The following is a 26,088-nucleotide window of genomic DNA, read 5'->3' as shown; positions in this document are numbered from 1 at the left end:
CCCCCCCCCCCCTCCGTCTTGGCTGCAGCTGATCCTAAAGATGAAGCAGGCGTGTCGAAACAGCCGTGGTCAACATCTTCCACCTGCTAGATTTGCATTGTTTAGAAACCAAGGTTGGCAGCAGAGAGCTTAGCGAGTGTATATATCGCAGCTTGTAGAGAACAGAGGGGGTTAGAAGTGCATATTTTTATGTGATATTTGAGGAGGATGTGTGGGTGTGCACTCGATGTGTTGGCTAAGCCCCGTGTGGAAGTGTCAGGCAAGATATTTCATCGACCAAAACATATAAATTATAGAGGGAGGCAGTGTTACTAAGGAACTATGGTGTCATGTCCCCCCCTGCACTATTGATATGTCTGTTTACTAGGCAAGTTTCCACTCGTGACGTGATGTTTATAATTAAATTTATGAAGCATTAGCAGTTTATATTACTACTGCCTGTTGATTTGATTCTGCAGTTTCATTTAATTGATTTTCCCCCCAAATAAACAAGCCTCCGAACCTTGTCCACCAGTGTTTGAATTAATAAAAAATACAATAAATAGGATTTTTGTTTTCTTGAGCATATGGCAGTTTTGTCAAACCAGGTGGTACATCTACAGGTAGCACATTAAGCCAGGTGGTCCCTTTAAAACCATAGTCCAGATCTTTTTGAAGTGGGGTTCTGTGGAAAGGTTAGTGTCAGTGTCTTACCTGTTGTAGATAGCTCCTTAATCCGGGCCGAATTAAACTCTTATTTCTACAAAATGAGGGCATTCTAAGAGCTAAGACCCAAGCTGATTGTTGCTGTGTTAAAACAACTCCAGTCTGAAAAGCATCATAGCAAATCGTCCAAACGCTGTTTTATAAACCTTTCATACCACTGTCAGATTTTTCATGTGTAAATGTTTAGCTCTTCGATCGGCCTCAGTTTGGAGAAACGGAGTTAAATTTCGACAGGACTGACAAGCTAAAGGCTAGTTTGAGCGGGGCCAAGACCGAAGTGGATTTCTGCCAGCTTTAAACGAGTCCAATCCTCCAAAAATTCAGAGTGGTTCATGTCAACAGTATTTCATAAACCTTTACATTGTTGACAGTTTTAATATGACGTGGTTACTCCAGCTAATATTAATATCATTCCTGCTGTTAGCACTACAGCTAGGTGCTTGCAAATAATCTTAAAATTTGATATAAAGCTAAATTGTTAGCGATGTAAAGATTTATAAAATAGCTTTTAGATGAGCTGATGTGTTGTTTTGATTTAAGGTAGGAGTTATTTTAAGATGGCTTCTATCCACTTTGGTCTTTGCCTTGCTCAAACTAGCTTTAAGCTCGTCAGTAAAGTCACAATTAATTATTGTTCCCTAAATTGAGGTTGTTCGAAGGGTTATGTACAGCAGGTAAGATATTAGTCATTTACAACCTTACGCAGAACTTCAAAAGATTTGAACTGTCCCTTTAACCTACAGTTGCCTGCACCTGATGAAGTTGTTTTTATCCCGTGTCTTGTTTAAGTAGTTCTGTTGGTGGGAAATATAAGGACAGAAGTTAGGGTTTTGTTTTTATTTTACCAGCTCCAATCAGTCAGTTTGTCTTGCGCTGACGAGAGGACGTCTAACCCCAAAAGCTGAATGCTATTTTAGCTCGTTCTGTTTACTTTTTTGGAGTTTGCACTTGTTCCTCGTTTCTCATTTTCTGGTTCTTCAAGCTTCCATCCACATAGCTGGATTAGAAAGTATAAGTTTGCCCAGAGGCATGAATACCAGCACAAATACATAGTCTGTCTAATCTTTGCCCCCCAGGTGACTGCAGAAACTTCAGATTCCCTCAATGACATGTATTAAAAGGAACTTCTTTTTCCTCTAATTGTTTGCTAAACTAATTCTGTCTCCAGCCTGAACTCAGATAATTGTTCTGATCTTTTACAAAACATAACAATTTCTCAAGTTGTCTTTCAGTGTAATTTATTATCACAAGTTACTTTTGTCACGGTTTTAATACAAGGCATGTTAGAAACTTTTTTTTTTTTTTTAATTTTAGTTATATTATTATTTAGGATATATGAGTATAGAGTAAAAGAAACTCAGTACCCAAGTATTTATACCTAACCTGAGTACATACAGTACAGAATGACTGGAATGATTTGGAGGTGAGTAGGTGGCAATAGTGCCATATTTTCAATCTCAGCCTACCAAGAAGATTTACCACAACCCCAATGAGTCATAGGGACACCCTGTGATGTCCACCTTCTGCTCAGACTCTTCAATTTTTTACTACCAGTACACTAACAAAATCTGTGTTGGTGGTAGCAAAGACACGTAGTAGTGACAGTAAATATAGCTCAGAGTTTCCAAACATTTAGGCTGAAATACATGTTTTTTTTCCTACAAATTCTTGAAAAAAATATGTAACCATATACCTTGCTTATCGCCCTACAGGGGTTTTTATGTGTGGTGTATAAAATTCGGTCAAATAACTGGTATAATTTCTCTCTAAATGATTATTTAGCACTAGTTGCAGCACTGTGCTTCATTTGTTTATTAAAACCAGCAAAGCCATGGTGTTGACCGGCTCCATTATTGTCATAAATTAGGCATGCAAATGCAGAATATAAAAATAAATACAAAATATCACTTGTTAATGCAATGTTTTCTGAACAACCGTATGTTTCTAATAATTCTAAAGCTATATCCCAACAAAACTTTAATGCACATTTAGCATATGGATGGCATAAATATAATATAATATAAATAATAAAACTGCTGCCCTGCATGTCAAATCTATTGGTGCTCAGAGCGCGCTGGGGAGGACTCTCACCAACAACCGTGCCAATGTTTTGCTCAAAATTCCTAAACATAGATGAGTCATGGCTATTTTTGTGTCTGCTGTAATCAATTAGCTGTGGTGGCCATCTTGAAAGGCGTTGATTTCTAAAGTTAAGTCAGTTGTAGATGTTCATCTAATGAGAGTTTTATTAAAATCCGTTTATTGGTTTGGGGGATATTTAGTTACAGGCAGACACAGGCAGTTCCATTAATGCCTTCCTTTCATGGCAGTGAGAGATGAGGAGGGGTTTTCTACTTTTCATGCCAATATCTACTTACCGGGAATACAAAAATAATGTAATTCTGTGTCTTTTTCAGCCCTTTCTATGGAGAAGATTTCTACTTTGAGATCCCCCGCCCATTTCAGTGTTTATCCTTCTATGTTTATGCCAAGGGTGTTTTCCAAAGGGATCTACCTGTTGGTAAGTCACGTTCAACAGGCAAACACAAAGTAATCCGTCTAATCTGAGCGGAAGTGTTGGAGCTTAATTATTGTTTCTCTTCTCTTTTTTTTTTCTAGGCAAGGTGTCAATCCGGAAGGATGATCTATGTAAATACAGCGGGAAGGAGAACTGGTTTAGCCTCCAGCCGGTGGATCCTAACTCAGAAGTTCAGGTAATTTCTTGGAAAGAAGCAGTGCTTTAAAACGTGACTCACGGGTGTTGTTTCTAAATTAGGCAACAAAAATGTCTCATCCTAAATTCACTTTTTCTTTTAAGCGTTCCTTTTGCTTTTCTTTGTGCTTATTATAGATGTTAAATAACAGTAACCCGCCAACCACAGATTAGTCGGACCAAGCAGTCTAAAATTCACAATCAAGCTGTTCTTCATCACTCATCATCACAAACGCACATTTATAGCCTGGTTTCAAAAAGCCAAATTCAGCAACTTATCATCAATCTAAACTCATTTCAGTGTACATAACTAGTCCTAGCTGTGCTGTTGTTGTTGTGCTGTTGTTGTGAACCCAGACGTCTTGGTTTGTAAGTGTACGTGTTTGAATCGTGGCTGAATGAGCACTCTGATGATGTTTCAGTTTGTCAACACCGCCTCTCTAGATCAGGCCCTGCCAGAATCAGAGGAAGTCTTATTAATGGACGGGCATCGGGTCCTAACTGAACACAAAAACTGCTTTTCCAAATAACCCAACAGATCACATAATGGATTATGTACTGCAGTCTTTCCTATTGTGGCATTTATACCACTATAATTAGCTGCAGCTCAGAGTAATTTTTCACAGCCTTTTATATATAAGATGCTACAACATTTGAGCTGCAGCGGTGGACTTGTTAGACAGATGAAGCTGGACACGCACAGCATGGCGAGACAGTAACCCAGGTCAAGTGAAAGATGGCGTTTGTGTCAGATCCTTATTGTTTTAAGGTGCAATAAAACCGTTGTAAATAGGACAAGCAGTTCTTTATCTTACCACCTGATCAAAACGTTTTTGTGCGTAGATAAGCAATCGTTTCAACAGATCCCATTCACTGTATTTTTAATGCAATCCTTGTAGGCCTTCTGGGCAACATGACACAGTTAAAAAAAGTCATTCAGTTGGGACTTGATAACACAGGTGGCGAACATTTGTTTTTAATGAAAGATTACAAATAGCTAGGTTTGCTATTGTAGGGCAATAAAACCAACCAGGTGCGCTTATGAAAGAGTGAAGTGGGGACTGACCAATCGATTGCCGTTAGCTACCAAGTTTAGCCCTTTTCTTTGACTGGGATCCTAGTGTGCCAAGTTGATTTAAAAGCAGGCACGTCTGCGGGCACAGCGGGCTTATTATTGTGACACTTCACCCTTTAGTCAATGAATTACTCACAACCTTTCGTCAGTGCTATTTTTACACCGGCAAACCCCAAAGGAAGTTGACCAGAATATTACGCTAACTTTAAAAAAATAGTGTCAATTTTTACTAAATCAATGTTAAAACCAACCGTCACGTTACTTTCTAAACTGCACTCACTGTGAGCTGTTATTACCTGTAAGACGTATAAGAATGTGTACCGATCCACATAAAGCCCAACGGAGAAATCACTGAATCACAGGCAATATATAATATATTATTATTTCAAACCTTTATGTTTGTGGACCAAACATAAGTAAACAAATCTGCCATTAGCTGCCCTGTTGTCTGAAGATCAGCCTCAGCTATTGGAAAACCCTAATTGGTCACTACTCTGCTGACACTAGATGTTTGTTTATTATCGAGAGTATATATAAAGCAGATTTATTTTGTCATTTTTATATAAATTTTTGTCTGTCCAGTACATTTTTATCGCTATTAGGTGGCAATTAGATTCACAATAATGACACATCAAAATATGGAAAAAGAACGTGTTTAGCTTAACGCATTTCTTTTCTTTGATATTGTTTACAATTTGTTCCCACTAATTCCCAATTTCAGCACACAATCTACATTTAACGACAACAGGATTAGACACAGACGTAGAAGAAACCTGACAATCACGGATCTATTGTTGTTTTGGTTTCTAGGACAGACGGTCATGGTGGGGAGGCGCAAAACTACCTGCAGTGTCATTATTGTTGAAAAGCTTCATATTGTAAATTTTCGCAAATCCACCAAAAACTAAGATTTAACAAAATCCTCACTTTGTAGAGTTTTTAAACATCTGCTTTTCTCACCAGAAACTTACTTTGTGTGTGAAGAGGAAGTGCAAAAAAAAACCAGAAAATCTATATTTAAAAAAAATACCCAGATTAGTGTGAATAAAGCCCAAGTGCTATTGCTTAAATTGGATATCTCCCATTTTAGTTAAATATCTCCCATTTTAGTTAAATATCACATATTTAGTGTTGGGGTTTTTGTGTGTATATATATATATATATATATATATATATATATATATATATATATTTTTTTTTTTTTTTTTTTTTTTTTTTTTTTTCAGCCCAGTTTTGATTTGAGTAATTTAAAGGTCTTAAACTTTTACTCACATGTCCAAAAACCCTTGTTCTGGTCATCCTGTCTGATGTTCACGGTTCTTGGCCAACTTTAGACTTTTCTTCATATTTTGGGAAGTGGTAGATTGGTTTTCTTTCTTGAAATGATGCTATCCTGGCTCATTATTTGGGGCCATCTCTGGACAGTTGAGTCAAACTCTGAGGTCGGGCGTATCATTAAGTTCAGCTGAATTTCTGGTTTACTCATGCCGACCAGACTCCTAGAAAACTACCCTCGGCAGAGGAAGCTCCGCCGGGCCTCCCACCACGTTAGGTCAGCGTAGCCTGGTGAAGTGATACAGAGTGAGCGCCTTCAAAGATGGACTCGTTTTCTCCTGTGGTTTTTATTTTTTTATATTTCTGCCAGTGCTGTCTCGTTTATTTTAGGAGCTTTTGTTTCTTTATTAGTTTTCTTTTAAATAAGTGTTTTGGCAGAAGTCCTATTTGTTGAGGATTTTTTTTTTCGATAGCCCTGACAAGTTTGTACAGAACAGTGGGACACGAGAACAAGTTTGCCTGACTTGTTTTGAAGCATGTTAAATCACTAATTTAAATACTTCCAAAGACATTTAAGATCAGACAGTTATGAGAGCTGTCTTGTCACAGATGTGGTCTCTGTAAGTGTTAGTTTTGCAAAGCTGTGTAAAGATTTGTGTGTGTGTGTGTTGTAGTTGGGTTTGATGAAAGTACAACATAATGCAGCTTCTGTGCTGCTTTGCTGTAGCTACCATGTTGACTCTAGCTGCCATTAGCCCACGCCGGTCTATTCTGGGTCTGTGCTGCAACACTGATTCACTCACAAGTAGACACTTTCCTCTGCAAAGTTACATCAGTGAGCGATGTAGGTGTGAATGCACTGCCAGTCTGGTTTGGTCAGTTGCCAATCTGGTTTGGTTACTTGCCAAACAGGAGCTTTGTAAGCACCCTGTGAACTTGCTTATTTAATAAGGAAAACTCTAATGTTTTTTTTTAACAATCTAGTGTTTCTTGATCATATTTATTATTTAGCTGTGGGTTTATTTGCTGAAGATCTTGGCTCATTTGGACCTTTTCTAAAGTAGTTCTCTTGGCACGAATGCCCATCTTGCATCAGAAAGAAGTACTTGCTTTGTCAGCCAAGTGCTGAATTGCAGAGACAGAGTCCAAGTGTGTGGGCGGCTGAGCTCTTTTTCTATCTCTCTGACACTTCCGAAGGCAAGACCTGCAACCTTCACCACATCCGACCCTGTGTAGATCTTTCTGGGTGATGACAAAATTCACAGATGTTGTGGCTCTTGTCACACATTTCATCCTCGTTTATAGCATAAAACGATATACGATTTGCAGCAAGGCAGCAAGTCTTTTTTTTTAATAAATAAAGACTTTAAAAGCAAGTTTTAAAAATGACGGGATTGTGCGTACAAAAAATAAAAAAGCACAAAGAAAGTATTTTCAGTAGATGTCTTGCTGCAGTCCTTGTTTTTGTTGTTTTTGACGTCTAAGTTAACATCAGCTTTGATCTGAAACTTGTAGACTTGGGTCCATTTTTAAAGCAACAGTTCAGCTCTTTTCAAAGGGTTCTGAGGAAAGGTTATGAGCAGTTATCCTGCCTGTTTTTGATAGCACTTTAAACAACCTCCGTTTGGAGATGTGAAGTTTAGTTTTGACCAACAAGCTAACGCTGTCTTTGAGGAAGGCTCTTAAAACAACTCCAAGCTCAAACATTTCATTTTATCATTTCAGACCACCATTAGTTTTACATTACACGATATTTCTGCAGGAAGTGCGTCAAACTGCACTGGAAGTCTGCTATTTATGCCAGCAGTTAACCAAAGAACTCAATGTCCTGTGAAATTGTTGATTAGCTCGTTAACCCCGGTCATAATTAAACTCTTGTTCCTCCAAACTGAGGTAGTTTAAACGTCTGTCTACAACAGGTAAGATATTAACTGTTCGTAATATTTCTACAGAACCCTACACTAGAAGATCTGAAGCAACTAATAAAACTTCAACATATTTATTTATTTATTTTCTAAGCTTGCTGTCGTTCTTCGTTGTCAACAGGGTAAAGTTCACCTGGAGATGCGACTGAATGAAGTGATCACAGAAAATGGCTCCACAGGTCAACAGTTATTAGTTCGGTAAGTTACCAGTTTCCCTTTCTTTTTTTTTTTCACACTTGAAAACCTCGTCTGACACGATTAGTTGTTTTCTAATTTTTACACTTTGCATGTAATTTACAATCATGGTAGAATTTTATAATTGAATCAGTTGATTTTATGGCTGAGGATTAAACCATAACTGTGAAGATGTTGTTTTTTTATAAAACTGTCAAGTTCTCTAAATTAACTTCAATGACTGATGAGAAGATAAACAGATCTTAAAACGACCTAAAATAAAAGATAAAAACATTTGATTTGAAATCCTTAAACCTTGAACCACCTTGTTCTTCTCCCTAAGCAGCAGCCTAACTTAAATAATCGATGCCTTTAAAGCAGGAAAACAAACTTTCTTTTGTTCCTGAGGCTATATAAACCTAATTTTTAAATCTGGTGAATAGCAGATACATTTTTAGACTTGAATGAGTGCATACTTTTATTTTTTTTTTACACCATAGTTTTAAAATAAAGACCAACCAGACATTATTAGACATAAAAACAAGAGCACGGATATGGTGTAACATCAATAAATGTGCCACTTTTTATTTTTAAATTTGTACTGGAATGTTTTTAAAGTACATCTGGATTATTTTTAGCCTTTTTTCACCTGCGAAACTACTGTACTAGAAAATGTAAACTAAAAATAAAGAGACATTTTTCTCCTCTGAACAGCTCTGACCACATCTAGTCAAATTTAGAAGAAAGCTGCAGCTCCAACTGTGCTGCATGCAAATCGAAATCATCCGTTTCACGAGGTCAGAGGTTTGTGAGCAAAACGGTTATCAAATATGTGATATAAAAGGTTACATAAAAGTACATAACCTGACAGTTTTAGTTCTCCTTCGCTTTTGGTGGATCATAACATATTTATTTTATTTATTTTCTTTATCTGTTACTGTTATTTCCAGGGTTGTCTGTTCACGTCAGGGAGTTATGACAAACATCAGCTCATTTATGAGCAAGTTACACTGCATAAGGGTGGTTAAAACAGGAGGGGGTTGAGTTGTAAAATATCACATATATGTGCAGATGTCACAGATGTCAGGCCTGTGTACGAATGCTGTTTTGCACCTTCCCCCATTCATACTTACAGAGCCCTATAATGAGGAGGAAGTGATGGCATCTGAGCAGGAAGTGTGCGCTTCTCACACTGCAACCACTGTGGTTTTCTTCTGCAGTCATTCACTGTGTCACTCCGATTGTTTGCTTAAACTGACACGCTTCTCATCGCCGATACACAAATCCCGTGCTCCCATTTTTTGTTTTTTTTTCCTTTCCCTCCCACTACAGGAGTCAAATCCAGGGTGTCGGGCTTTTTCACGCGCACACCTTTCAGTCCTCCCGCTCTGCCGCGCTTTGATCAGTCACGAGAGGCGTTAACGCACAAGCCTAAAAAGGCCTGCGGGGAATATCGTCATGACAGCCTGGAAGATTACAGACAAACATCCTGACATTTGGCTGCTTGGCTTGTCCCTCTGGCCTCACTTAGCAAAGGGCTGAATTCATTCTTATCCTCTGGTGGCTCCTGCTTAGCAGCCACATCCTGTTTAAGGTGCCTACAGTGTCTGTTTGTTGTCACCTGAAACATTCCTGAAAAAAAAAAAAAAAACACTGCAGTGGTCCTATGTGACAGCAGTCAAACATGAGGGCAAAGCACTGCTGGCAATCAACGACTGTAACAGACACGGGCAGTCTGGGGCTTTTTTTATCCTAATACTAGTATTAATTTAGACTGATATTACAGCTACTGTTAATTGTTAATAAAACAAGTTTCATCAATGCATTAATGTTCTAATGAAGTGTTCTCACAGGCTGAGACTGATGTTTGCTCGGCTAAAACATAAATGACCCTTTTCTATTTGAGGCTGCGTTGACATGGACAAATTACGCATCCCGTGGCTTGTTTAGTGACAATAACCTGTTAATACAGTGCTTGTTTTTTGCGTAATGATCTGGTCCGAGATTAGGGCGTACGGAAACATTTTATTGTTTCTAAATTTGCTTAACAAAACAAGTTTGCGCCATTCCTGTTTTTTGAAAAGCTTCTTCTTTTTGGCACAGGGGGGGGTTGATGGTTACGGCATTTTCACTGAGCATCTGTTGAGCCAACAAGAAACTGTTTATCTTTTTATGCTCTCGTGACACAGCGATGAAGGTCTTCTCCCTCAAAGTCTGCGTCGCTGTAAAGCACGTCAAAACATATAGCTGAATTTATAAAAAAATAACACTTTGTCTCACGCTTCAGTCAATAAGTGATTTAACGCTGTGTTGAAGGTGTTTTACTGTATCCGTGTTTTATTTTTGCTCCTGTAGAATAATCGAGTGCAAGGACCTGCCTTTGATCAGCGGCCAGAACTGTGACCCCTACGCCACCGTGTCTCTCGTTGGACCTGCCAGGTAGCTCGGTTAACGCCACACTCGGACACAAAGAGAGGAAGGCACTCCTCACAGCATGCTCTTAGGATTTGCATTTTTTTTTTTAACTTATTTGTTTTTTTGACTGGCAACAAACCGATTATTTTTCCACTGTGACGTAGTCGTCTGCTCTCTGAGTACTAAACAAATCTTCTCAACTAAACTAAGATGCATAAAAATATTTTTTTTTCGAGATAGTTAAATGGTAATAACATCACCTGACTTGGTCACCTTATTTTGCTTATTCTCGGCTGCTTTTTTGCTAATTTTCAGTTCAGTATCTGACAATTTTCAAAGAAATGTTTTTTGGTTTGTTTGTTTTTTAAAACACTTTCACCTCTGAGCCATTCAAAAATAAATAAGCTCCCAAACTCAAGGGGTGAACCAGGGTTGTGTCGACACAAAACAGTTTCTCAAGGAATTAATTTTACATTAGATTTTTATCTCTTTGTTACCAGCAGCCCCTCCCAAAGAGAGAATTTGTTTTCACTGAAGTTGAATCTGTAGAAAAATACCAAAAACAATCCCACACAATAGTATTTTAGCACCGGCAAGGTGATTCCCAAAGCGTTATTAGAGTGGACCGAGGATGAGTGGGAAAAGCAGCCAGAGTTTAAAAAAAAAAAACTAGAAATAGATGTTCAGAAACCTGAATCCACTGCTCAAGACCACTTGAAAAGGTTACAAGAAATATGCGGTGGTTTAAAATGTTTGTAGTTTCTTAAGTCAAACGTTAGCAGCTTTACATGAGCTGCAGACCTGAATATTGTTGGCGAAGTTGTTCTAATTGTTGTTCTCTGGATTGCATGTTTACAGGTCGGACCAAAAGAAAACAAAAGTAAAGAAGAAAACCAGCAATCCTCAGTTTGAAGAGACCTTCTTTTTTGAGGTACAGTCCTCTTTATCAAAGGCGTAAAAAGACCACAGTGTTGATTGACCACGCTATAAATGCACAACCCCGTTACTGAGCGCTGACATGTTCGTCCTCAGGTCACACGGTCAAGCAGCTACTCTAAAAAAGATTTCAAAGTGGAGGAGGAGGACATTGAAAAGCTCGAGATCAAGTGAGTTGCATTTTATCTGCGCAGCACGCAGTCCTGCTTTCCCTCTAAAGTCGACGGAAGAGAAATCAGTTTCTCCTGCGTTGGAGGAGGACAAAGTGAATTTAGATCTGGTGTGTTCTGACTGCTGATAGAGAGCCTTGTTTTCTGGTTAAGGATATTTGGGGCTTCCATCACAGTGGACTCACTGGTAAGAGTAGGCAGATTAAAAGGTAAACTCGTGTGCATGGTTTTGAAGTTTGGACTTGAGGTGTTGATATTGCACTGGAATTGTGTTGTTTTTTTCTGCACGAAGCAGGTAAGCACCACTTAGTGACGTGTTTTGTTTTGTTTTGTTTTTTAAATCCCTCTTGCTTAAACTACAATCGGGCGGTTTATGTTTGCGTGGAGCCCACAAGGTGACCACAGCTGTATATGTCAGACGTAATGTGAACTAGCTGAACATGAAACGGTCATATATACCTGATCGGCTCAAGTCATCTGTTTCTCTTTCTGCTGCAGAGTGGATCTGTGGAACAACGAAAATCTGGCTCAGGATGTGTTTCTCGGGGAAATGAGAGTTCCTGTCAAGATCCTCAAAGATGACCACATGCACAAAGCCTGGTAGGCACTTCGCAGATTTGGAAAAATCTTTTTTCGCTCGCATTTAGGAGTGTCCGCCGCTTGAAGTGGATTATTTGCAGAAAATACAAGTGGCTTTAAACAAACACAAGCAGCAGTGGATCTTGGATCAAACCATTTTGCTCCTGACGTTGATTGTCTTTAAGCTGCAGCTTTGTTTACAGTTTTTTTTTTTCTTTTGCACTACACTGAATAATTGCTACAATATTCATACCTAAAATTCTTAAATCCATCAATTGTATGTTACTGATTTATGGTTGAGTTGTGGAGGCAGCATGTCCAGGAAGGAAACTCAGACATCCCCCTCCTCCGCGACACTCTCCAGCTCCTCCTGAGGGGATCCCAAGGTGTTCCCAGGCTGGAGGGGATACATAATCCCACCAGCGAGTTCTGGATCCGCCTCAGGGTCTCCTCCAAGGTGTCCAGAAAACCTCCAGAGGGAGGTGCTCAGGAAGGCATCCTAATCAGATGCCCAAACCACCTCAACTGACTCTTTTGGATGCAGAGGAGTAGCGGCTCTACCATGAGTTTCCCCCAGATGATGGAGCTCCTCGTCTTATTTCTAAAACTGAACCCTGCCACTCTACGAAGATAACTCATTTCAGCAACTAGTATCCGGATTCTTGTTTTTTCGATCATGATTCAAACCTCATACCCATAGGTGAGAGTTGAAACGTAGACACACCAGTATACTGAGAGCTTTCAAATCAGCTTTTTCTTCAGCACAGCAAAACAGAGCAACGCTCTCATTACTGCAGACAAAGCCCCGAATCGGCCATCCATCTCCCTCTCCACCCTGCCATCATTTTTGAACAAGACTCCAGGATCATTGAGCTCCTCCCCTTGAGGCAGACTCCTGACCCGGAGGGAGCGTTCCACTGTTCTGTTGAGAACCATGGCCTCAGACTGCAAAGAGCTGACTCTCATCCCAGCCTCAGAACTGCCAATATAACATGGTGGATTAGTGTGTTTGAGTGCCTCTGAGACCCTGGGTGCTACATTTTCTGGGCTGTAAGTCCCGGGAGGTTCTGGCCGCAGGGGAAAGGTCAGACTTAAAGCGCCTGGTGGTCGAACCTCGACTCCTGGAGCTCGGTTGAGCCAAGCCTGAAAACAAGACTGGAAGCCACCTCCATGTAGGAGGTGTGCACATTAGCCTTTATTTGTTTATTCATAGTTTACATTGTTGCTTTCTAACACTTGGTTCCTTTTGAGATTATGGGGTCTTGATGAAGAGGGAATAAGTTTTATGTAATATTTAAAATCTGACAGTCTGCTGTGTTGGTTCTTTTTAAACTGTATTTGGTTGTTTTTAATAAATACAGCCAATCATGACCCAATCCTCTTCCTCGTAGCTGCAGTGGACCAGTTCCTTAAACTCGCCCGTCATTTAGAACATGTTCTGCCAAGTTTTCGCAGCCACAACAAGGTGACTCGAAGATCCTCTCCAGATTTCCGCATTCAGCAGTTTTTTCTTTTTTTTTCCCTCTGTGTGGATGTGTCCCAGCTTTGTGTCGGAGTAGGTGATATGGGATTGTGCCAGATAGCAATCTGTTGGTACATGAAGGCTGTGAATGCAGTGCGTGGGTGGCTCTTTGCATGGTGGCATTACCTCATGTCCTGTCTTACCTCACAATCCATGTTACATTTAGAAAAAAAATGGCCGTTTGGCTTTGTAAGACCTGTACAGGGGGACTAATGAAGTGTCCCAGTGTCTGTGTACTGTGAACACAGATCCATTTAAACACAAAGCCAGAATAAGTACTTTTGAAGTGCTGCAGTTTTACTCAACATATGCATGAGTTTGTTTGTGGTTTTTTTCTTCTAAAGAGGTCTGCATTTCGCAAAAATATGGGCTGCTTACTCTTGAATCATTAAGACACAAAACACTCGTTTTAAAGAAGCATTAGCAGTATTTAAAAGAAAGAAAGAATCTCACACCATCTATAAATGTTCTTCCAAAGACAGAAGGTTAAAAGAAAATTAAAAAATGACAATGTGTGGTGATGAGAGCATACGAAACAAGCTCGGGTCCCAACAAACTTGACAGGGAAAGCACAAATACACTGCAATCTGAAGAGACGCTCAGGTCTGTCACATTACAGATGGAAGCCAATTAGTCCAAAACTAACCAGCAGAACGAAAAGATAGCTTTGTGATTTATTGGGTATAACAGACCGGCTGGCTTTAGCTTATCGAGTAGATCTTTGTAAACCTTTTTTAATATCGTGCTTGTTTTAATTGGTGTGCCAAAAAGCTTGCTAGTTGTGTTCATATTTTCAATTAAGTTATAAAGTCAACCTAATTCAAGATGGCCACTACAGCTAATCAACCGTAGCTAATGCAAAAAGGCTAAAAGTCAGTTTTACAAATACTGAGCTGAAATCTGGTGTGGTAGTAGCTGAGAGTCATTCCGAACACATTCTAAGCTCCAACAGAGAGCTTTAAATCTTTATTTAAAACTTTGGCATGCAGACGGCGGGTGATATGCACTTCTTCAGGGCGTGTTGGGTTTTATTTTTGTAAGTTTTCTACAATCTTTCATGCTCAGTAGAACATGTAATGTGTGCTTGTAAAAACATTGAACAGATGATGATAAATGAACTTCAAGTAGGACACAATTCCACACTCTGTAGTAGTTTTAACAGCTTGCTTAAGTGGCTGTATTGAAATATATGTGTGTCAAAGCAAATGTTGCAGGCAGGATTTGTTTTTCCCCCTAGTAGAGTTGTTTCTGACAGAAAAAGCAGAGCTGATATATCGATGATGCAACTGACAACAACAGGGATTCCTCAAGTATCACTTCTTGTGCTTCCAAATCTGGACCTTGGTTTGGTTTTTCCTCTGCGCTCTAAAAATAGATGAAAATATGGGATGTGCATTTAGTACTTTCCAGGTCCAGATAAGCAAGAATAGGAAAATCTGAGAGAACATTTGTGTTACCAGACTTTCTTTCATGATCTGTTTTTCTAAAAAATAAAAATCTGAATTTCTAAAAATAANCCCCCCCCCCCCCAAAAAAAAAAAAAAAAAAAGTTCTATGTTCTATGTTGCCATGATGTCACCTCTTTGGTTCATCCACAAAAAACCTTGAGTTTTAGCCATTAGTATCTTGTTTTTTGTTGTAATTACCTGGAACCCACATCTACGCTCATACAGCTTTACAGATACTGTCCCATGGTTGCATAGAGTTTGGGAATTTTCTGCCTAACCGCTGCACAGTTTTTGTTGTTGTTGTTGTTAAACATGAAAAATGACCCCTGAGTCGACTGCGAAACTTAGTAATTTGAGTCTGGAAAGGTGACATTTTAAAATGGAAAATGTTCCTTCTTCACCCGACGGGCTGGAAGAATTAGTTCTTGCATGTGTAAACAGTGCAGTGTGTTCCTTCACTGCACTATATTAGGAAACCGTCTTTTTTTTTTTTTTTTTTTTCAGCCATCATGTTGAGCTGTTTTTATGTTGGTACGACACAGTATGAAGCCACATTTTAAACCACGAAGGGGCTTTCTTAGGTCCTGTCAACTTCTAGAAATCCTAACATTTTCTTTTTGTTGAGCAACTGGTTTCAGATCAGATTAATCATCATCTCAGTTTGATTTTACTTCTCTGTATGCATGTAGACTCCATTTTCTTTAAGTTGTAGTAAATTTCCCATGTCTAGTTTCAAGCAGCTTGTTGTGAATCACTCATTGACAAATATGCTTTTAACTGCCACTTTATTATCAATGAATAACCACAGAATCAAAAGCCTGTCAGTTTCCTGTTTTAAGGAAGTTGTTGGTTCGGTGACATTCAAAACTAGTTTTCCACTCCTTACATGGCCTCTGCCTTCCTGCGCCCTGACAGGTATCTCCTCCAGCCCAAAGGGAACGGCAGCAAGTCCAAATCTGAAGACTTGGGATCTCTGCGTTTGAAGCTGACCTACATTGAAGACACAGTGCTGCCATCTGCCTGCTACACGTCAATCTGCAACCTGCTGCTCAAATCCCCTGATGTGAAGGTAACACGGCGGCGCCACTTTACTCTGTACCTTTGAAAAAAGGAGGAGATGGCACGCAGCACGAGTTCTTTTTCTTCTTTTTTTTAACTACCGTTGAATTGTCCTTTAAAACTGACCTGAACTCTTCATTCCTTTCTCAAAAGGACAGTTTTTAAATATAAAATGAGACGTGTCTCTTGTAGTTTGTTTTCTTTACGGACTTCCTTCCCCTTGTTTTTTTTTTTAGAACCCTTACCTCCCGTCGCTTTGTCCGCGTTTTCTTTCTGCGTTGATTTATTGTCTCCTGTCCCGGCAGCCCATCTCAGCATCAGCAGCTCACATCTTGGGAGACATCTGCAGAGAGCGACACGAGGCCGTTCTGCCCACGGTCCGACTGCTGCTCTATCACAATCGATTCGTGCCTTTTGTCTCCGCCGTGGCGGCGCTGGAGCTGGAGAACACTCAGTGAGTACGCTCACGCTCTCACGTCCTCACTGGAACACGTGCAGCATCATGTAACATTGTTTTCTTAAATTAAGTTCCTTTTTTTAAAAGCTATAATAAAATAACCACAGCCAAATACAGTATGACACCAGAAGCAGCACTGAAATAAACCGAATTAGAACCTAATATGTTACCTTCATTTTTACTTTGATAAACAAGTTAGGCATTATTTACTGGTAATTTGTGTCTTTCTTTTTGGTTTGTCCAGGGAGGCTAACACTATATTCCGTGGCAACTCTCTGGCAACCCGCTGCATTGACGACATGATGAAGATTGTTGGAAAGAGTTACCTGGCTGTTACCCTGAAGCCCGTAATCGATGAGGTACGACTGAGAAACAAACACAGATTTAAAGCCAGAAGAGGCTTGAATTGGATGATCTGCCTGGTCTGTTTTGAACAAGCTATGGTGCAGATGTTATTTGTAGGTTTGAACACTCACAGGGCACTGCATCCTCTGTTTGAGACTATTTTTAATCATCTTGTTCTTGATTCTCGTCTGAAATAATATTTAAAAGCAAAGCTGTGATTTCATATCAGCTCTCATTCGTGTCCTGCTAATAGCTCACAAACACATCAATTCTTACCTGACTGACTTTGAGTGTTTTTAATCTTTTTACTCTTTTTACTTTGTCACAGATTTGTGAATCCAACAAAATGTGTGAAATAGACCCCATTAAACTAAAAGAAGGTGACAATGTGGAAGTCAACAAGGTACGTCTGTTCCAGGAACAACATATAACGTTTAATTAGCATTAAGCTTTCTGCTTGTACAGTTTGGGTTTGGCCACATTTCATACACAGAAACAGAACTTTATGACCACCTCTAATGAGTAATATCTTTTTTTTTTTTTTTTTTTGGCAGGAAAACCTTCAGGTTTATGTCCAGAAAGTCTTCTCCTCCATCACCCAGTCTAGTTCCAACTGTCCCCCCCTGATGTGTGACGTGTTCAGATCTTTAAGACACTTGGCCTGCAAACGCTTCGCAGGTGAAAGATGGATCTCACGTGCAGATCCTGTCAAATCTTTCTATTATTCACTGTTAAAATATCTATTACTGTATTTTCCGCACTATAGGGAGCACTGGATTATAAGGCGCACTGTCAATGAATGGTCTATTTTTGAACTTTTGTCATATATAAAGCGCACCGGACTACAAGGAGCGTGCCCCTCCCAATTTTTGTAATTTTCAGTGCTCTAGCGGAGCTGGTTCGCCTGTATCAGCATTTATATGATCCCTCTATGAGAGATCACAAAGATAATCAAACTGTTCAAAACTCACGGAGAATACTGTCAAGTATAAACGCCTCCACCGCTCGCTCAGGTCCGAGCACGGAGCCCTGCGTGACTCTAACTGAGCCTTAATGCTGCGACCGGTGCAGCTTTGTAGTTTACCTAAAACATTACGACTTCTTACAATATAAAAGGCGGTCCAGATTATAAAGCACACTGCCGTTTTTTGAGAAAATTGAAGGCTTTTAAGTGCGCCTTATAGTCTGGAAAATACGGTACTGCGTCATTAAAAATAAAATCAAAACCCTACACTGCATGACAACAAATCAAAAAGTTACCATCCACTTTTAACCTTATACTTTGGTTGAGTGCAGTCTCACAAGACCAAATAATTTGTACTATTTATTGTCACATTTCTGTCTGTTATGGATTAATTTTTTAGACCTACTTTTTCGATACACATTTCTTTCTTTCTCATTTCATGTTGACACCTTTTTTTTTAGTTTATAGTGCTCTGTCACATTCACCCACTCAGAAACAAAGTAGTTACACAAACAAGCGTTAACTGGGATTGTTCTGCCGCTCCATCTGTTCGCTTTGGTTTTTCTTTTAATAAAAACAATCATATTTATTCTTGCGTGCCAAGTGCGTGTTACAACAGTGGTCACGCTTTAAGTGCTTTTAGACGTATGCACCAAAAGGTGGAGCCAAATCTTTGAGTTGAGATTTTTTTTTCTTTTTTTTCGCTCATGTAAGTGCCTGTGTGTGTTTGTCGGCCTGTCTGTTAGCAAAATATCTTGTGAATTAGTGAACAGATTTTAATGAGACTCTCAGAAAGTACTTATTGGGTGTACATTTACATCTCATTAGCTTTTAGAGGCAACTCGATTCAAGATGGCCACCACAGTTAAACAACCTTAACACAAAACTGGCTAAAACTCAGTCAGTTTTATAGACATGGAGCTAAAATTTGTTTCGGTTTTAGCTGAAAGTCATTTACAATACATGCTAACAGATTGTGTAGAATGTGTGTTTAAAACTTTGGCATGCTTTCCTTCAAGAATTCAAACATTTTTGTGGACGTTTTTTTTAAAGGAAAGCTGCTCTCTTTGATTAAATTGTGAGCTTTTGTTGTTTTCTGTCTCCAGGTGACCCACACGTTCAGTACTCGGCTGTGAGCAGCTTCGTGTTCCTGCGCTTTTTTGCCGTGGCCGTTCTCTCTCCGCACTCCTTCCAGCTCCGCTCCCATCACCCCGTAAGTCCCCCCGCGTCTCCGCAAACACGAGCTGTGTCCAAATTCCCAAGTAAAATCCGTACACGGATGGCTCTGTGTTTCTGTGTAAAAACCGCAGGATCCCGAGATTTCCCGCACACTCACGCTCATCTCAAAAACCATCCAGACTCTGGGCAGCTGGGGGAGTTTGTCCAAAAAACTGGTAAGATCGTGAATAATTTTGTGACGATTTTAAACTCTGTTTAGTTAATCACCAGATACTTTAATAAGCTGTCCTACAACCTGATTAAACAGTCGAACTCCTTGTTTTTCCCCTCTGCAGTCTAGTTTTAAAGAAAGCTACATGTATGACTTCTACAGATCGTTCCAGGAGGAAAAGTACATTGAAAAAGTTAAAAAGGTATTTTTTTCAGACACACTCAGCTGTTTAAAGTATTTCACTGTTTGTGTTCATTAAAGTCATCGTTTTCTTGGTTTCCAGTTTCTTGATGAAATCTCATCCAATGTCAACAAGGAGTCCAGCGGACTGGAGGATGCTGTGGTTCTCAAGGAGGGGTGAGTCATGATGATGATGATGATGATGATGATGATGGTGACCACCAGAACCAGAATATAATGAAGGGTTCTGCCTGCTTTATTAGCCACACTCCTCTGAAAATTTATGTTAGGAAAGTGCAAAAAACAGGATTTTTGTTTGCTGGCTTTAGGGAGGTTTTAGTTGTGTTCTAGTAAAATTGTTTTCGGTAACCGCTTCAAATCCAACAGAGCAAACACATAAAGAGGGTCAATAAAGATTTGTGTTGAAACTGTGTTAGAAGCTGCTGGTGCGGGCTCACGTGGTTCAGGGCGTGCCGGAGGCTTATGAAAAGAGCGACCTGGGTGGGCGGGGCCATTGCGGATCACTGCGGTCCCGTCAGAGGAGGCGGCTCGAGGAGATCTCGTCCAGGCGTGGAAGCGGGGAGCAGCCGTCGTAACGACCCGGCGCAGCTGGCGTTCCGCACCTTGCATCCCCGTTAAGATGTCATTTTAAAGGAAAAGTTTGGAAAGGTAACTTATTATCGTACCAGCCGTATGTAGCCCCTCATAAGAGTTTAATTCGGACCAGATTGCAGAGGCAACTTTAGGTCTTACCGCTGCTTCAGAGAGAGTGCACTGACACGGAGATGCAAGGTGTGGAACACAGTGATCCGCAATGGCCCCGCCCACCCAGGTCGCTCTTTTCATAAGCCTCCCCTCCGGCGTGCTCTGAACCACGTGAGCCCGCACCAGCAGCCTCTAACACAGTTTCTACCCCAGAGCTGTGAAGAATCTGCTGGAGCGCCAACAAACCAGTCCCCCTGCATCCACAGCAGCTGGCACAGGAAGTGAAGTAAACTGTCTCGTTGTTGTATACAGTCACAGTAAAGCCTGTTTATGTTTTGTCTTAAAACAACTCAAACCCTGCTTCAAAAGATCTGAAGCTTTTCTTAAGCAGTTTACCCACATTAGAAATTAATCTCCAGTTTGAAAGGGTAATCACCTCCCCACCAGACGTGAAATGATCAATAAATGTAGTAAAATAGCTCCTTGCTCAGTTTGTGAGATCATTATCCTAAAAACAAGAACAAACGAAACAAAGCCATGTCATTATTTTCTGCGGCTGGATAGCCTTTCACAACGCGATGCGATAACTGTTGAAAAGGCGGGGAGGGTGCACAGATGTACATTTTTTTCAGCTCGGTCTTCCTCGTCTTTGTAGGGAGGTGCAGAAACGAACCGAAACGAAAAGGAAAATCGTCAAGAAACACTTTAAGAAGAGATGGCTCCTGCTGACCACCAGGGAGCTCTCCTACCACAAATGTAAAGGTGAGGCTGGCGTCCATCAGAACGTGTTCAGTCCACGAGCGTCTCCTGCTGGGACGTGAAGACGAGTCGATCACCTCGAGAACTTTCTACACGTTTTTGTTTTTGCTAGAGGTCATATGTATGAACAGAACAAATTGTAGCTAATAATTGCTTTGCCTTTTCGCCATACATTGCTCGCCTTTGTATCTAATCCTATAAATATTTTTAGACTCATGCTGTCATCATCATAAACACAGCAGAAATGCTTTCTGCTTGGCAGGGAAAGAGGCCCTCTGCACCATCGACGTCAAAACTATCAGGGCGGTGGAGAAACTGGACGAAAGTGCCTTTAACCGCAAAAATGTGAGCCATTTTTCTCTGTGATCTCTCTGTCATCACCTCGAATGTGTTTTTTTTATTTTTTTGGAGTGCCAGGATCAGTTACTCGAGCTAAAACAAATATGGAATAAATGACAGCTCTGTTAGTCTTGTGAGTATTTGTTGACGTTGGGTCAAACGATTTTAAAAAGATTCAACATTTGAAAACCTTTGAACGCTCTGTAGCTTGGAGAGTTTACAAGGGGAATAACTACATCTTAAAAACTTGAAATTTATAATAGGATGACACAATCTCATCACACGTATGATGTTCTATGATGTCACACTTGGAGTATGTGTTGTAAGGGACTCTCAGCTACTACCGCATCACATTTCAGCTCAATATCTGTAAAACTGACTGAGTTGTAGCCATTTTTGAGTTAGCTGTGGTGGCCATCTTGAATTGTACTGACTCCAGTTAGAGATGTACATCTGATAGTAACTTTCTGGGGGTTTAATTAAAATCCAACCACCAGTTTTTGAGATGTTTTACTAACTGCAGGCTGCTAAACGTGAAAAGTTAAAGACCTGCCGAAGTTGGCGAGTTTGCCCGTACCTGCGTTGGCTGAGCCGGTGTTTTCCCTTCTGCGTTAGATGTTTCAGGTGGTCCACAATGAGAAGCCCCTTTACGTCCAGGCAGGAAACTGCGTGGAGGCCAGCGAGTGGTTGGAGATCCTGGGCCAGGTCAGCCGCTGCAACGAGGGACGCTTGGCCACTTTCCACCCGTCGAACTACACCAACGGAGCCTGGCAGTGCTGCAAGAGCCAAAGCACCAACGGGCCGGGCTGCAAGCCCTGCACGACGTGAGTGCTGCTCCTTCATTGGCGGCGGCGCCGTCGCAAGGCTCCCACGCAGCCCCGAGAAGTGCAGCGATGGAACGCTGTGTGAAACGCAAATACAGCCAGAATGCAGTCATGTCGACAAATCTCCTGAACCCGTGTTTTATTAACAGTAGAAGATAGTACACACATCAAATGTTTAAGCTAAGAAAATGTACAGTTTTTCCAAAAAAATAAGGCAGTTTTTTAAATTTTATGGCAGCGACACATCTCAGAAAAGACGAGACAGAGCCACGCTTCCTTTAGAACTAACACAATTAATTGCAAAACGCTCCTCCAGCTGTTTCCTATCTACACCGCCTACTTTTATAGCCATTTGTAGCCCCTCTCCTAACTTTGTTTTTTTAGATTTATTGCTACAGTCAAATTCAAAATTACCTTTTTTTAATGGTTTAAACATTTGATGTGTTTACTGCGTTCTGTTATGAATAAAACATGGGGTTCGTGAGATTCGCGGATCGTTGCATTCTGATTTTAATGACATACTTCACAACATCCAGACCTTTTCCGGACTGTTGTTGTCGTTTTGTCGTCGCTTTGGTCTTGAGCTCAGAGTAAAAATCTGCTGCTCAGTCATTTCGGTGTTTTAGTTTAAAGAGAACAAACTGCTGCTGCCTCTTCTCGTTGTCCCTTGGACGTCTTTTCTCACTCGTGTCCCCTCCCGTTTCAGCACCATGCTGGCCAACCTGCAGCTGGACATCGACTGTGACCGGGAAGCGGAGAGGATTTTCTCTCTCCTCTCCTCGAACGAGGCCAAGCTGCAGAACATGGAGGGTCGGTATTCGTTCGTGAACTCTGAACTCTGTGCACAGCCAGGGCTTACCAGTGTAGATCTAAAACAGCCGTCGTGCTCTCTGAGGCTGATGTCATTGTCAAAGAGTGTATCCTGTAATAATGTTTGATGCGTGACACGTGTGAAGATACTAAAATGCAGAAGTGACACCTGTTTTTCATTGTTTGGGGTTTGTTCCAACTCTTAAAGTGAACTCATCTGACTTGAATTCAGCTCAGCTGTTGAGCAGCTCTTCTTACATAAAGACCACACTAAAAGTCATCACAACATTTGCTTTTTCTTTAACACTTTTTATGCGTTTTACCGCTTCGAGTACCTTCTAGGAGCAACTCTGTGTTTCCATAGCACGACGCGTTGCGGATGACTTCTGGTCGTCGGCGTGAGCGGTCCTCTCCAACGTGCGTCCCTCTCTCCGCAGATGCATGTGCCAGTATGGCGGTGTACCAGGGCCCTCAGCGGGAGCAGGAGGAGTACTCAAAGTTCACCATTCAGGAACCCAAAGAGACATTTCAGACACTCAAACAGCTCCGGAACGTCATGGAGGAGCTGCAGAGGCAGCACAACAGCAGGAACAACATCACAGCACAGTACGGAAGCCTGTAAGTCCAGACATGGATGTTTTTGTGTGCGACTTGTGCTGTATGTGGGATTTACTTTCCTTTTTTTTCTTTTTCGTTTTTCCTTTCATGGCTTTATCCAAACAGCTTTGCAAAATGTGGTACTTATTTAGAGCATAAACCTAAAAAAAGTCATGAATAAAGTAAATTTCTTGGGTTATACTGCATCAGATTCTGTCCTTACTGTGAGTCAAGTAAGGGGAGACGAATGAACTGTCCCTAAAATCACCTTCAATTTAATTTGAATACGATCAGTACTTCCCAAACACAATGAAGATGTCTGACTCAGACTGGACCAATGTTCATTTTGACTGATTCCAACCTTTTAGAGATCATTGAAACTGACCGTCGATTTCATGAAGCTGATTTGCTCGTTTATGGGCCGTAAGTAAAACAATTTAGTAGTCATCCATCCATCCATCTATTTCCTGTCGCCTCTCTGTGGTTGTGTTGGGGAGGCAGGAGGGGAAACTCAAACACTCAAACTCTCCAGCTCCTCCTGGAGGATCCCAAGGTGTTCCCAGGCCAGAGGATGTATAATCTCTGCAGGAAGTTCCTCTAAGTGCAGTTCAGGAAGCTTTCCAATCAGACCACCTCAGCTGACTCCTTTGGATGCGTAGAATCAGCAGCTCTTCTTCCAAGCTCGTCCTGAATGATGCAGATCTTCACCCAGACTCTAAGGCTGAGCCCGGTCGCCCTACAGAGGAAGCTCATTCAGCTGCTTGTGTCCAGGATCCGTCTTTCAGTCACGATCCATAGCTCGTGACCGTAGGTGAGGCTCGGAGTGTAGTCGAACCAGTAAACCCAGAGCTTTGCCTTTCAACGCCGCTCCTTTCTTCGCCACCACAGATCAGAGCAGCCGAGCCGTCGCTCATGAACAAGACTTCCAGACACTTGAGCTCCTCCGCTTGAGGCGGGGACCCGGAGGGAATATGCCATCTTTTTCTGGGTGAAAACCTAGACTTCAGACTTTAACGAGCCGACTCTCCTCCCAGCCGCTTCACAAACCTCCCTGGTGGACACTAAAGGTCGAGGCCTGAAGGCGCCAACAGAACCACATCCTCAAAAACAGACAAGACCCTGAGGTTCCCCCGACCTGACATCGTTCTGTCCTTACTGCGCCTCGAGATCCTGCCCATGAACAACACAAACAGGATCGTTTGGGTTTAATCATTACCTACTTTCCTGTGATTTTATGCTTCACATTATATAATAGTACGGATTCTCGTGGTTTGTTATGAATACAGTTACCTGTATCTTCTCTCATAAAGGATCATTATTCTTCTACATTTATCTGGATAAGCCTCTAAAAGCTTTAGGCTCTTTCTGTTTTCCTTGTTGTAATTTATTGATCAGCTTCCTTGCTGACCATTAAGGTGGTGTTGTGTTTAACACGCCTGTCTGCTTATCCAACAAAAGGACGCAGTGTGACATCGTAGTTCTGCTTAAAAATCAGACTGCCTTTAAATCAGATTAATGTGCTTCGATGTGGCCGATTATTTGCAAAACAAAAACGTCGTCTCGATCGGCTGATCTCCCTCTAGTGGCCGTTTTCGATTTGACCCTCGATGTTTTGATTAATTATGGCGTCGACGCCTTTTGACGGGTGACTAACTTCTGCTGCTGTCTCCTCTGTTTCAGTGACAACCCCATAGTGGGGAAAACCTGCTAACCTGGGGCGGCGTGGCCCGAACCAGCCATAACCAGCAGGTGTTCGGCGGACCGCGGAGAACCTCGGCGGTCCTCGAGGAGCCCCCTGAATGTGGGGGGCCACCGCATGACCCAGAGAATGATAAACACCGTGACCTCCACACACATTTACTCCACTATGAATGAACTCTCTCTGTCGTTGTTGTTGTTGTTTTGGCCGTTTGTTGCCTCATCTCCTCCCACTTCTGCTCCGCAGACTCTTTCTGTGTCTTGATTTATGTCTTTTATTTTTATATATATATATATATATATATATATATATATATATATATATATATATATATATATATATATATATATATATATATAACTGTGTGACCGAAGCATCATTAGATGGTGTGTGAATAGGCTGCTATTATTTTTATTAGAAATCACTCAGTTTTATATTACCAGCTGTGATGAACCCCACTTTGTCCTTTAACATTTTCCCGTCTCCAGAGTTCATTAAGAATCATCGCCTCTGGACGATCGTCCTCGATCCGTGCCCCTTAAATTCTTTTTAGTGTCCTTCTGAACAAATGAGTGTGTGCACATGTGATTGAGTGTGTGTGTGTGTGTGTGTGTGTGTAAATACCAATCTGCCTTATTGACGGATGTTTCTTTCACATTTAATGCTGAGGAAAACAAAAAAACAAAACAACAAAAAAAAAAAAAAACGCAAACGCACTTTAAATATTTGGAACTGTCCGAATGGAAATGATTAGATACTTGGTATCAGCTTTCCTCATTTTGATCAGTTACATGATCTCGTTTGTTTGTTTCATTCCTGTACAATAACATTTAATGCCTGTAAATATTAAGATATTTTTCTCGACCAAAGGCAATCTCTTGGACTTAAATGTGTTTAATGTATTTTGTATACAAACTGTTAAAAATTGAGACAAATTATATATATATATATATATATATATATATATATATATATATATATATATGTGATAGGTATATGTTCGATTTGTGTGGTTTCGCTAAC

General features: G+C 40.8%; 1 protein-coding gene across 3 annotated transcripts in view; it reads left to right on the top strand.

Moving 5' to 3' along the window:
* The window catches only part of rasa2 (RAS p21 protein activator 2), a 30,355-nt gene extending 5,263 nt beyond the window's left edge, over nt 1-25,092 (top strand). Inside the window, exons 3-24 of one of the 3 annotated variants that reach the window (XM_037981571.1) lie at nt 3,123-3,226; nt 3,325-3,419; nt 7,815-7,891; nt 10,223-10,306; nt 11,141-11,213; nt 11,315-11,388; nt 11,887-11,988; nt 15,853-16,006; nt 16,302-16,450; nt 16,698-16,812; nt 17,127-17,201; nt 17,353-17,476; nt 18,869-18,975; nt 19,073-19,156; nt 19,277-19,354; nt 19,436-19,509; nt 20,693-20,799; nt 21,008-21,141; nt 21,751-21,959; nt 22,666-22,769; nt 23,207-23,387; nt 25,047-25,092. In XM_037981571.1, the coding sequence (XP_037837499.1) occupies nt 3,123-3,226; nt 3,325-3,419; nt 7,815-7,891; nt 10,223-10,306; nt 11,141-11,213; nt 11,315-11,388; nt 11,887-11,988; nt 15,853-16,006; nt 16,302-16,450; nt 16,698-16,812; nt 17,127-17,201; nt 17,353-17,476; nt 18,869-18,975; nt 19,073-19,156; nt 19,277-19,354; nt 19,436-19,509; nt 20,693-20,799; nt 21,008-21,141; nt 21,751-21,959; nt 22,666-22,769; nt 23,207-23,387; nt 25,047-25,077 (2,335 nt within the window). In that variant the 3' untranslated portion in view covers nt 25,078-25,092. Of the gene's footprint in view, nt 1-3,122; nt 3,227-3,324; nt 3,420-7,814; nt 7,892-10,222; nt 10,307-11,140; nt 11,214-11,314; nt 11,389-11,886; nt 11,989-15,852; nt 16,007-16,301; nt 16,451-16,697; nt 16,813-17,126; nt 17,202-17,352; nt 17,477-18,868; nt 18,976-19,072; nt 19,157-19,276; nt 19,355-19,435; nt 19,510-20,692; nt 20,800-21,007; nt 21,142-21,750; nt 21,960-22,665; nt 22,770-23,206; nt 23,571-25,046 lie in introns of those variants that run through there. The other 2 variants (XM_017423932.3, XM_037981576.1) reach the window with 2 other exon arrangements.
* Nucleotides 25,093-26,088: the final 996 nt, after the last annotated feature.

The sequence above is a fragment of the Kryptolebias marmoratus genome, linkage group LG2 (assembly GCF_001649575.2).
Source record: "Kryptolebias marmoratus isolate JLee-2015 linkage group LG2, ASM164957v2, whole genome shotgun sequence".
Lineage (NCBI taxonomy): Eukaryota > Metazoa > Chordata > Actinopteri > Cyprinodontiformes > Rivulidae > Kryptolebias > Kryptolebias marmoratus.
Note: the sequence above shows the minus strand (reverse complement) of the source record. Positions and strands in the feature narration are given on the sequence as shown.